This window comes from Agrilus planipennis, unplaced genomic scaffold (assembly GCF_000699045.2).
Source record: "Agrilus planipennis isolate EAB-ADULT unplaced genomic scaffold, Apla_2.0 scaffold153, whole genome shotgun sequence".
Classification (NCBI taxonomy): domain Eukaryota; kingdom Metazoa; phylum Arthropoda; class Insecta; order Coleoptera; family Buprestidae; genus Agrilus; species Agrilus planipennis.
This window is the reverse complement of record NW_020438996.1, coordinates 359,270-373,273: the sequence shown is the minus strand read 5'-3', so window position 1 is coordinate 373,273 and position 14,004 is coordinate 359,270. Positions and strand designations below refer to the sequence as shown.

The 14,004-nt window shown below is 34.2% G+C and overlaps 1 protein-coding gene across 3 annotated transcripts in view; it reads right to left on the bottom strand.

Moving 5' to 3' along the window:
* Positions 1-14,004, bottom strand: part of LOC108738062 (sporulation-specific protein 15-like) — a 49,684-nt gene that overhangs the window by 22,763 nt on the left and 12,917 nt on the right. The window contains exons 1-3 of one of the 3 annotated variants that reach the window (XM_025975777.1): positions 4,377-4,820; positions 3,867-4,047; positions 3,111-3,254 (exon numbers count right to left, since the gene is read on the bottom strand). In XM_025975777.1, the coding sequence (XP_025831562.1) occupies positions 3,111-3,254; positions 3,867-4,047; positions 4,377-4,672 (621 nt within the window). In that variant the 5' untranslated portion in view covers positions 4,673-4,820. Of the gene's footprint in view, positions 1-612; positions 757-1,368; positions 1,589-3,110; positions 3,255-3,866; positions 4,048-4,376; positions 4,821-14,004 lie in introns of those variants that run through there. The other 2 variants (XM_025975778.1, XM_025975779.1) reach the window with 2 other exon arrangements.

Genomic DNA, 14,004 nt, shown 5'->3' with positions numbered 1-14,004 from the left:
TACTTAATAATAATACGTATTCTGTCTTTCATACTGCCTCCTACTAAATTTTATTATATTTTCTTCTCTGTATATTTATACATATGTATTATAGGTGAGTTCAATGTGCTGTATGTCATTACTGTTCGGATTGATTCATACATGCTGTGTAGATAACGTAAACGCAATCTTTCAATAATTTTTACTAGCATAGATTTTGTTAAAAAATCCGATACCAAAAGTATAATTTTCTCTATTTTAATTATTGGCAGCGAGTTCAATACACGAATTAAAATGTAATTAGCTGGCCTGTGGACGACGCGGCCGGCAAGCGTTCACCAATATCTCGTCAGCGAAGAACAGGAATTTCCCGTTTATTGATGAGGTAATTGTGGTAATAACATATATCTACTGATATATTATTCGTATTCAGATGTCGATATAAATAAAATGTTTTTTTATTCTACACCCAATAACAAAAATTTTTGTGCCCAAGGGAAAATATAAGTAAAATTTGTATCTTTGATTAAGATCCATATTATACCTATAAGTTTCATTCCTAATTTTTATCTTATTGCTAAAAGATACTGATTACAATTTCATGAATTCTGTAAAAATAGCAAATGTATTCACCTCTAACAACAAATTGTTGGTTTTCATTAATGCAAGTATTTCTTCTTTAAGGGCACCATTTTCTGTAACGGCTTGGTCTCTTCTCTTACATTCGCTTTCTCTTAATTTTTGTAGGACATCTGCTTGCATTTGTAATTGACTGTTCTAAAATGCATATCTTTTTACATAAATTAGTACAAACTGTGAACAACTAAACTTTAAAAAACTATTAATTGAAAAAGATACAAATGAGAAGTGTTATGTTTCGTTTTCGAAATGTGAAATCATTCCAATTTTTACCTTTTTTACAATACACATATTATCTTTTCCAAATTAATAAAATTATGAAATTTTTAATAGCGCCTATTAATAATAATAGTCTATATAAAATTAGGTAATTGAAAATTATCATCTTGTAGACATAACAGTAATACGTATTCAGACCATCATCGCTTAAGAAAGTTTTTCTAAAACCGACGCGTCGCGTCGTTGACTCAATAAGCTCAAAAATAGATATTGTTAATCGACGACGCATTATCGGCGCCGGGCTTATTAAGCCGTCATGTAAACCAGTCATTTTTACCCTACTACCTTTTAATTTTTATATTTCAGTAGAAAATGAAACCGCCAAAAATAAGAACAAATGTAGATAATTCTTCGGTTAAATACACAATCAATAATTGTTTAACATATTAATGGATCCAACGATAATTTTTTTCTCCTTTATAAATAATATTGTCATTAACAAACGTTTTGACTGTTTATATTTACACGAACCTGTGCTTTAACTTGTTTCAATGATTCACCGAGTGTCGCGACTTCAGTTCGACACCGACGCCACGCATTCAGTAACAGAAATTTGTACACGCGACGACCGGCGTCTATTCGTGACCGTCGAGACGCCATTCTTTCCTCTGTAACTGTAGTTTCAACGTCAGTTATAAATCCTTCGTTAACTCTACAAAAAATTGTAAATTGGAAACGATTAAACATCATACAGAGGACACTATAAAAATGTACATACATATATAAACTTATACCAGCTGCTTAATACACTGGGTGATCCATTTAACCCGAAAAGTATACTTAGCACCCAAATTTAACTTGNATTTTCCGTTTTATATTATTTAAACTTACACTAAATATTTTTTTCTGTACTGAAGTAGTTTTTTATTATTTTTTTGACATATTTTAATTTTCTCCCACTCCTCTCCACCAAGATTCTTACAAATGACACTAATTTTGCTTATTAGTTGTATTTATACCATCAGTTGGTATAAAAACTTAGAGGGATAAAAACACTCACAAAAATGCAGCACTGGCTCCCAGACTATGAGTATTTAATTGTGTTATTGAGTTTTCATTAAAAGAATACCAAAAAATAACGTAATATTATAGGTATGTCCAGAATGACATGGATTAAAATTATTCCAGAAAATAAAAGAATGAATTTTTTCGAATAGGTGCAGTGACGGCAATTAACACGTGCTAGGCAATAGAACCGATTGATAGAACATTAGAAAGCGTTCTTAAGTCAATAAGAAGTTATTATTACTTTCTAAATAATGACGTGATGTTTCATTACTGAGAGTGGCTATTATGCTACTTTATTGTACGGGTAATAATGTAAGCCAACCAAAGTCAAGTAATTTTTACATTGCTGGGAGTTTTTCCTTTAATGGGAGTTTGTTAGGTGGAATTTACACGGTATTTATATATTATTAGATTCCTATAGAGAAATACTATTACAAAACTTTCGATTTTGTTATCATTATCTTTATATAATTATTAGATATTTAATTAATTGAAATTGAATGTGTTGGGAGAATTACATTGAAAACAATAATAATAATAATAATAATAAAGAACAAAGATAACTACATAGGTACTATTGCATATGAACCAATTACTTAATAATAATACGTATTCTGTCTTTCATACTGCCTCCTACTAAATTTTATTATATTTTCTTCTCTGTATATTTATACATATGTATTATAGGTGAGTTCAATGTGCTGTATGTCATTACTGTTCGGATTGATTCATACATGCTGTGTAGATAACGTAAACGCAATCTTTCAATAATTTTTACTAGCATAGATTTTGTTAAAAAATCCGATACCAAAAGTATAATTTTCTCTATTTTAATTATTGGCAGCGAGTTCAATACACGAATTAAAATGTAATTAGCTGGCCTGTGGACGACGCGGCCGGCAAGCGTTCACCAATATCTCGTCAGCGAAGAACAGGAATTTCCCGTTTATTGATGAGGTAATTGTGGTAATAACATATATCTACTGATATATTATTCGTATTCAGATGTCGATATAAATAAAATGTTTTTTTATTCTACACCCAATAACAAAAATTTTTGTGCCCAAGGGAAAATATAAGTAAAATTTGTATCTTTGATTAAGATCCATATTATACCTATAAGTTTCATTCCTAATTTTTATCTTATTGCTAAAAGATACTGATTACAATTTCATGAATTCTGTAAAAATAGCAAATGTATTCACCTCTAACAACAAATTGTTGGTTTTCATTAATGCAAGTATTTCTTCTTTAAGGGCACCATTTTCTGTAACGGCTTGGTCTCTTCTCTTACATTCGCTTTCTCTTAATTTTTGTAGGACATCTGCTTGCATTTGTAATTGACTGTTCTAAAATGCATATCTTTTTACATAAATTAGTACAAACTGTGAACAACTAAACTTTAAAAAACTATTAATTGAAAAAGATACAAATGAGAAGTGTTATGTTTCGTTTTCGAAATGTGAAATCATTCCAATTTTTACCTTTTTTACAATACACATATTATCTTTTCCAAATTAATAAAATTATGAAATTTTTAATAGCGCCTATTAATAATAATAGTCTATATAAAATTAGGTAATTGAAAATTATCATCTTGTAGACATAACAGTAATACGTATTCAGACCATCATCGCTTAAGAAAGTTTTTCTAAAACCGACGCGTCGCGTCGTTGACTCAATAAGCTCAAAAATAGATATTGTTAATCGACGACGCATTATCGGCGCCGGGCTTATTAAGCCGTCATGTAAACCAGTCATTTTTACCCTACTACCTTTTAATTTTTATATTTCAGTAGAAAATGAAACCGCCAAAAATAAGAACAAATGTAGATAATTCTTCGGTTAAATACACAATCAATAATTGTTTAACATATTAATGGATCCAACGATAATTTTTTTCTCCTTTATAAATAATATTGTCATTAACAAACGTTTTGACTGTTTATATTTACACGAACCTGTGCTTTAACTTGTTTCAATGATTCACCGAGTGTCGCGACTTCAGTTCGACACCGACGCCACGCATTCAGTAACAGAAATTTGTACACGCGACGACCGGCGTCTATTCGTGACCGTCGAGACGCCATTCTTTCCTCTGTAACTGTAGTTTCAACGTCAGTTATAAATCCTTCGTTAACTCTACAAAAAATTGTAAATTGGAAACGATTAAACATCATACAGAGGACACTATAAAAATGTACATACATATATAAACTTATACCAGCTGCTTAATACACTGGGTGATCCATTTAACCCGAAAAGTATACTTAGCACCCAAATTTAACTTGTTAAGGTGTAAAGCAAACACAGTACCTTTTTATATACATATAATTTAAGACATGATTGATAATATAAAATTAATAGTTTTGTAAATAGGTACAACTGATAACGGTGAGAAAAAAATAAATAGAAAAGATATAAAAACGCTGATTCAATTTGTCAAATGTTTAAATCTATAAGTACATTACTTTGACTTAGGTTTCCTTTTGGTAGGTGTTATTTCTGCCATAGTCATACTTTTTCGTCTAGGTTTTTTTTGCTTTGTAGGAGTCTCAAATTCGATTATAGCTCGTTCCAACTTTTTTCTTACGTCGCTTTCTTCTGTGACGGGCCGTGTCGCAAAACGACGACACGAAGGTATCGGAATTCTCTTTTTATTATTATCGGTAGATACAGAAGAAGCAAGACGCAGTCCCGCTCCATCCCCACAACCGGAATAAAGCTTAGCTTTCGGAGTTACTCGATGTATTTCAGTAAAAGACATTTTAATAAATGATATTAATGTTATGTATATATATTTTTGTTTAAATAAAATAGTGAGACAATTTTCAGTGCCTACTTGAACACAAGCTAAAACAAAACTACGAATATTTGTCAGTTTTCTATCGACTTATTAGCTTTCTTCGTTTCTTACAATTATTTGAAGCTATGTGTAACGTTGCCGCTTTGCTGGACGTGAGTCGATATTTAATAAATAGTCATTTCACTATATAATTCGTTCAGTCAGGTTCAATTCGAGTTCATATTAAAACCCCCAAAAAAAAAGCACATTAAGATGTTCTCAGTTTAACAATTTTCAGGACAACTCTTCTAATATTGACTTAGATATAGATATGTGAAGTATATTTTTTATTATTGAATTAAATCAAAGTCGAATAAATTGTCACGATGAATATTTTCTATTGAGAAACCAAATGGAACAAAATATTTAGCTCATGAAGTACTTTTTGCAAAATTTGAATTAAATTCAACCCTCGCCTAACAAAGCCTCAGAAGAGAAAATGTTTACTAATGATGAAATTTTTCAGAACCAGAAGTATGCTTTTACCTTAATCCCCCTTCTCATATTCATTTCTTCGAAAGAAAACTATAACATTATCAATTTATTGCAGCTCAAAAACCTACCATGACCTGTCACTTTTCATATTGTTTGAAACGCATTTATACTTTCTATTTTGACATTGTTTCTCATAAATCTTGGTTGGACCTCGTTTCCTTAGTAACAAGCTCCCTCATTGAACATGATATTGACGGAATATTTTAGGCAGTTATAATTTAATTTTCAGTCAAGTGTAAGAAAGATTTCTGCATATATCAGCACATTGAATTGAATATTACTAATCTGACACTTTTATAATCACATACCAAGTGTCACGTGTAGGCAACTCACCATATACAGGAACAAAGATCCAGATTTTCCAGATGTCATATTCTTGATCTTTGTAGAACAAATCCAGCGCCTATTAATGGCTGCCGCGTGATTGTAAAAGTGAGTTCGAGTTTCAGCGAGGAGGTGATACAAAGCAAAATAAGAAGAACAAAGAAGCCTTAAACCGTGTGATACAGTGATATAGAAATTAATTAATAATAGAGATGTTAATTGGAGAGTAAATAATTAAAAAAGTTAATGAGTAGTGAGAAAAGCGCTTTATTGTGAAACATTTGATGCCAGGTGTGGATTAGAAGAGGATTTAAAAAAAGAAAAAGGAAGATTTTGAAGAAATTTATCGAATATTATAGAATGTTCTATCGGTCAATTTTCTGGAAGCTTTTACCGATTGCGTATAATCCCAACAAATAAACCATACATCATTGAAAAGCTCTTGATAAGAGAAAACAGATTTTGATATTATCGAAAAGAATCTTCTGCAAGTTTCTACGGATCGCGAGAAACCTTAAAAAGTCATACATTATTGGGAAACTCATGAAGAATAAAGAACGAATTTGCCAAAATCGAAGAAGTTCGTAGAGCGTAAACAGAAAATGGAAAAGGTACAAAAATAAACGAAAAAGCGGAGGAATAAATGAAAGAAGAGTTAAAAACAACTCAAGAAGAAATGAAAGTAGACAGGAAGCAACCAATATAAGAATGGAGGGAAAGATAAATGAAATTAGAAAGGAAATGGAAAAGAAGATAGAAGAAAGGGAAAGCGAAATGGAAAAAATTATAGAAGAGAAGGAAATGAAAATATAAAAGAGAAAAAAGATTCATACTAGACTTACAGAAGAAGATGGAGTTTCATTTTAACTGATACCCGAATGCCAAGAAGAATTTGCACATCTGAAGATTACACTCTCTGAAGCCTCAATTTTGACATACCCATACCAACTAGCCGATGCTAGTAATGTGGGACTTGTTTGTATGTTGCCCCATGAACGACAATAACCTAACCTTATAGATATTGGAAATAGGATAACTGACCCTCCTGTAAGGTTTTTAACGTACCAAAATATCGAGAAGGTGGGTATGTGAAAACCATAGACATAGAGAATGGACTGTGCATTCTCTATCTAGCAGCCAGAAAAACGTGAGTAGGTGACTCTTCCTGGAATTTTGATTCGTCTAGGTCGCAGTCTTGTAAGAGTCATCCACTCATAAAATAAAAAGGAAAGAAGGACAGGCATTGGCCTCACGGTCGTTTTCTCTCTTTCTAGAGTGGTCAATTTCATGGCGGTATTGCTCACTCCATTCTATATTTTTCACTCTCGCATTTATCGCTTTTTCTTTTGTTGTGGTACGCTTTATAGGTTCTACCGGTATATTTAAAATACCTATTCCTGTCGTGTACTGGAACATCGCGAAAATTACAAAAACGGACTGAAGATACATGCGTAGTAAGACGGCGATTTTTGGCGATTGACATAAATTCTTCTCCGCGGCTGTAAATCAGTTTCTGCAAGGCTTGCGTTCACTACAAATGATAAGAATGTAGTGAGCATTCCTTTAAAATTCGATTATTTCGGCGATATGGTTGGGGCTTCAACTGACTACATACACACATTCCAACATAAGTGGGACAAATTCGTGTAAATGTATGTTTTTATTAGTTATTTATTAGACACATTTTAATATGGCCGAAAAATTGTGGGTGTATCTTAGTACTTAATATAGATAGCCGTTAGGTAAGAGTCAGTAGTGGAAGGGTGTCAGTGATCGAAGAAGCATGTATTGATGTGTAAATAGGTTAAGAAGGAGTTGTTTTATTGTGGAGTCATCAAGTGTTCTTTTCAAAATTTCTGTTTGTTTTGTCCAATTTATTTGATATTATTAGAAAAAAAATAATATTTTCCTACACATAAATGTCGTCAATCACACAATCTAATTTAACAATAAACAAACAATGCATGAGCACAACAAAAATACAAGTGGAACACAACACAGATGTTGTTAATTAACAGCTTTTGAATGAGGCTTTACGTACGTATGTGTATGTGTTTAGTAGTGTTGTTATTATTTTTTTTTTATTTATTGGCAAACCACGCATAAAAAAAGTAACGAACTTCGGCAATACCTCAATGGTCGCGTTGAAATTTATCTTACAACTATAAAATTACAATTACCTATCCAGAGAATATTAATTTATCTGTTAATTTTTACGTTACGTTAATTGTGTGTCTCTTTTGTGTTCTCAATTCGATGTTGAGGTGTATTGGTATATTATAGAGTCCTTTGTATTTTGACTATAGTTTTTTTCCACCACCCAGCTGACTGTTTTCCACAGCAACCTTTTCACCAACTGAAAATAGGTAAGTGTGCAGCGCTTTTCCTTGAAAACTCCCTGCGTTGTAGAGGGTGCCTCTATGATACGTTGACTGGTTTTGATAACGTCTCCTTCGGGGATTATAAAGTTGTAGTAAACGATTTCTTTAGGCAAAAATTTTTCGGTGGAAGATAATCCTTGTGTACCACTGAGGAAATGTATCCAATTCTCACATGTAGGGTTGCATTTAGGCAAATCTCTAGCTTTGATAAGACAAAAGTTCATGTTTTAGTGTTGTCATTTACCAGTGTTGCACGTAAAAGATTAAAGACTGTATGCATCCTGCGTTCCATTTGTTCGTTGCCATGCAGCATATCCGTTGCAATTAAGTGCATATTTTTTGTTCATCAAGGAAATTACGAAATATTATTATCGTAAAGCATGCAGCTCTACCCGTTACTATTCTAAGAGGCTTTCCTAGTTCTTGGAAAACTTCAAGTAAAGCCTGGTATCTATTTAAGTTTGTAGTATTTAAAGAAGGCGTCGATGATAACCAATACATGTATGCAATTTTGAGATTTTTCGAGAGGACCATGGTCGTATGCTAGGTTTCCAGTATATCGGTCGGTTTATAGGCTGCTTGCCAGAATCCCGCACGTCGTCCTGTATATGACATTCCGAGAATGCACGATCTGCAATTTCAAATGTAATCTTTTAAGCTCTGTCCCATTCTTGGCCAATATAGTTTTTCAGGCATTTTAGATAAGCACTTTTTCAGCCCTATGTGACACAAGTCGATGGGCTGAAACAGGTACGTAGCACTTCGCTGGTTTATCTGTGGTTACCACAAGTCCATTACATATAGCAAATTCGTTAGTAGAATTGGGGTTATTAACTATACTTTTGTATAGATCATCAATTCTTTGAAACGGAAGGAGGGTTTTGTTTAAGATACTTCAGTGGGAATAGGTATATGTTCTTGTATCACGAACACAGCTTCGATAGAGCCCGGCCTGTATTCAATAGCGAAGCCGTAGTCCTGCAGCATTACCCACCATCTCGCAACACGAGGATGTAAGTCCCGTTTCAAAGCTGTTGGGCGAACTGAATTGCTATCGGTGAAGATGGTAAAATGTCTGCCGTACATGCGAAAATGTTCAACAACGTTGATGACAGCCAAAGTTTCTAAGTCATACGAGTGGTATTTTGACTCACACTCGGTGGTACGCCGACTGTAATACGCCACAGGATAGTTGACACAACACTCTGTTTAAAACAGTGTCGCACCTACACCAATTGATCTTGGGTCCCTAGGAAGTTCACACTCAAGCTCGAGGTTCAAGATTCTAAGGACAGGTTTGTCGGTGAGTTTTTTAATTATTAACTTAACTACCGGATGTTTTCGCACTCTTCTGACCACTTAAAATCACGATTCTTCTTTAAAAGGTTAGAAATTGAAGCAGTAACTGCTTGAAAACCTTCGAAATAACCTGCCAGTCCCAAGAACTGGCGTATGCCTTTTACATCTGTAGGGGAAGTTGTTTCTGTGAATGCTAGTATTTTCCGAGGGCTACGTCATACTGTTCCTTCACTTATAACTGTGCCAAGGTAATCCGTTTCTTCGGTGAAGAACATGAATTTCTTCTAATTTAGACGGAAGCCTCAGGAAACTAAAGCGGTCAATACTTGTTCTAGCTTTTTAGTCCTTCTTCAGCAATGGTTGATGGAATTATTACATCATCCATGTAAGCAAGTGCTGACTTTCCTTTTATGTTGCCAAAGGCCTTGTCGATGACTCGTTGATAGACTGCCGGGGAATTTACATACTCAGGAGGTATGCGATTCATACAACCCATCAGGGGTTATAAAAGCAAATGTGTTTTGATTCTTCTTCAATTTCTCCTCGATGTAATCCTAACTTCATATCCAAGGTCGTGAAGTAACGGACATAGCATAATTGGTCTATTTCGTCGTAAAGTAGAGGTGGAGGATACCGTTCTTCAATAGAGTTTTCGTTAATTTCACCATAGTCAACGCATAGTCGTAAGTCTCCACTCTTCTTTTACTAGATACTTGCATATTCAGACTGGTTTTCTTGTATACAGCCCTGTTGCATCAGTTCATTAATGATTTCTTTTAGCTTCGTTCTTTCAGTGTATGCCAGACGACGAGGTCGACAAGCAACGGGAGTGCTATCGTTAAGTCGTATTTGAAGTTTCCCTGGCAAAACATGGTTAGGAGTCGCATGGTGGTATATCCATAGCAGCTGGTGCAGTTTAATAACATATCACTCGTCCAGTCCTGCTACTGTTGGTGTAATTCAAGGTCATTTATACCTTTTAGAATCTTATTTGCTTCCGATTAATAACGTCCCATACTATCAAGGCATAAACAGTCCCGGGAATTACGTCATTTGGTACTACAGTAAACAAAATCTTCAATGTTATAATTGGTAAAACAGCAATGACTTCGCTAATTCCAATGCTATAAACACGTCTCGAACCAAGTCCATATAGAGGATGTTTATTTGGTTTGATTGTTACGCCGAGTTTCTTGCCGGCATTTTCAGTTAAAATTGACGCCTCAGACCCGGTGTCAATAATGTAAAGGTTGAAGTGTTGTTAGACAAAATGGAAGCCAGCACCTTTAATTGTTCTTGCTATGCTGCAATAAGGGATTCAATGTTTCTTGCCACTCTGGTTTAGCCTTATTCGTGAAGGGGGACTGTTGGTGGGCTTTCTTTCTCAGGATCTTCTATCACAAGTCCGAACTCGACAATATCGAGTACCATTGTCGATTTTTCAGTCATCTATCGTTTTTCTACTTTCTTAAATTGATCAATTTGATAGTGTTTATCACCAAGGGAATAAATCCTACTCCTGATCTTAAATCAAACTTGAACAATCACTGATTCAACTTTATTAACAAAAACAAAGCGGTTAACGAAACAGAACGACTGTGTCTTAGCAAGGTAGTAGTAGTGGTTATTGGTAAAATTTTCATGAGGTTGTGTAGGCTACGAACTTGTCCGATCGGTGACGAATCTGGACGGTACCGTTGACGCACACACGGCATTTAGTATTCCCGAAGGATGCAGTTTAACATATATGTGAGCATTTCGTTCTTAGGTTTGAATTGTATGACAGATAAAGACCATGCCAAATCAGCAAGGAGGCGCCAAGGGGGGCTACTTATGAGGGGTGAACAATTCGGGTCACATATTTGGCTGTCATAAACTGTTGTGAAAATACTATCTCTGCTATAACAGTTATGTAACGATTATTCAAAATAGGCCGAAATCCTTCTGAAATCTCTCTTCGGAAACGGTCGCTTACCTATTGAACTAGTTCCTGTCTTGAACTTGTTTTTGATTTTAAACTAAATNTGTATAAGTTTTACTTCTAACAGACGTTATCCGATACATTTAGGTTAGTTTAATCTACATACTGTATACCTACGTATTTTAAATGAAATGATAACCTTTTTTAAGATAGGTCTACAAAGCATATTATTTGTTTTTAATGAACAAACTCGTATCTCGAAAAGTTGCATAATTGTGATAGGTTTAACGAGAAATGCAAAATAGAGGAATGATTCGTAGTATATATTCGTAGTCGACGTATATCTACGAAATTTTAACAAAAATTGATAAGAACGCATGATCTTACAATATTACAAGGAAAACAATCATTTAGCATTGAATAATTAACAATTAAAAATGAAACTAATTTCTGTACTCGTTTTCTCTTCTGCTTACTGTTATGACGGATTGATTTTATTATTAAAATGTTTGACCTATTAATTACTCGGTTGTCCTTTAGGGTACATATATTTTATCGAAAAATCAGAAAAGAAAATAGAAAATTTCAGAAAGAATTGAATGATAGAATAATTTTTCTTTCAATATTTTTAGAATATAATGTGCTAGTAAACATTATATTTTTGCTAAAATTATCAACTTTTCCTCACCTGCCGGTATGTGTCTCATATTTGTACAAAGCATCTACAGAACTTCAGGGCGTCCAGATGCGAACATACTCCCAGATTTAGGATGACCCAAATGTAGGTCAATATCAGATTTATGGAAAACTAGAGTCAACTGAAGTAAAATAAACAGTTTGCGAGCCTACAAGTGACTTCTTTTTATTGAAGGCGACTCGACCCTGCGCTATCCTCTGCTTTATATCCCTGCTACTCCTTCCGTCCTGATATCTGATTTCCTAGATAACTAAAATCATTCAGTACTATTTTGTCAATACCACTTCTATTTTATTTTAAGCTATCTCCAACTCCTCCTTGCTAGATGCTAATACTGCTACATTATTTGCAAATGTAAGCATATTAATTTTTTGCCCCTGTATATATATCATTACAGTTGTACTGTCTTTAATGATGTTAATCGAGTCTTTGATATATAGTTCAAAAAGTAGCGGTGACAGTGTGCACCCCTGTCTGACTACCTTCCTAATATTTACTTCTCTACGTTGCAGCCCTATCTCTATAACAGCCTGTTGTTCTTTATACAATGTAAGTATCACTCTTCTATCTTTATAAATCATCCCTGCATTTTTAAGTATATGTAACATCTTGTTCCATTTAACTTTGTCGAAAGCTCTTTCTAAATCTATAAATCCTATGTAAGCACTCTTTCCTTTTTCTGTCGTTTTCTCTATTGTTACCCGTAAAACTAGAATGGCCTCCCGCGTTCCTCTATTACGTCTAAACCCAAATTGATCTTCCCTCATAGTGTTTCCGCCCTTTTCCGTCCTCCTTTGTACAATTGCGGTACTGCCAAAGTGCATTACCTTTTTTTGTCAGTGATTTGCCAGTAACCCTATTTTCCCATTAAAAAAATTAACACTATATTTCTTATACTTCATTTGTAGCGAACATACACGATCGTGCAAATTATTTTTGTTCTGCACTGACGTTTTATACACGCGCTCTTTTATAAGAAGAAATCAAGTGGATTTAGATTAGGACTACGCACCGAACAAGGATCTGTATGTCCAATCCAGCATCCACGAAACAGTTCATCTAGAAACTCACACATTGGTCAATTCAGTAATAGTATTATATACTGACCTACGACACTAACATAATAAAAATGATTTCAACTAACTACATACAACCTTATAACGATAAAAACAAAGAAATAGTCTGGGGTCTGGGCTAGTACTTACAAAACATCGTTAATCACACTTAATCTAATCTAACAAACAACAAATAACGCATAAGTACATAAATAAACACGAAACAAATACAATACGGATGCTATTAATTGGCAGCTAATCGAATGGAGCTTTGCATGATCCTACCAAGGCCGATCTGGTCGTTTTAAAAATTTTCAGAAGTTAATCTGTTAGTTGCAAACGGCAGTCCTAAAATTGCTATTGCGAGCAGATAACGCTTACAGAATGTAAATGTTAAAGATCTATTAGTTTTTCCAAAAGTGATAATTACATTTAGATTAAGGTAGGGTATCAATAGGGAAATTATAAGATGTGTGAAATTGAAATATTAAAAGAATTATACATACGTAATGTACATCGAAGGTACCTACCTACTAAAGGTGGCGAAAGAATTAGACCGATAAGTATTCCATATATGTCAATAGAATATTCTTATGGTTTATAAAAGAACTAGGCACGTAAATTTTGTCTTTGTTTAGATTATTTTCGAGGAGGAGAAATCTTCAAAAGACACTTCCTGAAGAGAGGTAGTGTCGAATTTTTACCGACTAAAACCTGTCCTTGAATGGGGAAATAAACTCGAAGGTTGTTCATCCCCGGAAAGGAAATGGAAAGGTTGGGAGTGGGAAGAGGATTGAGTTGGGAAAAGGGTTGTGTGTGTGTGGGGGGGGGGAAGAAGGGATTATTTGGGGAGAGAAACCATCAAAGTAGGTGGTCCACCTCTGTAGTGGACTCGCGCTAAAAAGCGAAGAAACACGTAAAATACCTCTTTTCTGCTATTTATAATGGATCCAGCCATTGCACGAGATTTTCATAATGTATCGCTTCATGGATAGGAAGTATAAATATTGAAATACCTTACAAATATGCACAGTATACAGTGACTGGCTGTAAACGAGAGTTAGGCAGTCTATAGTTAATAG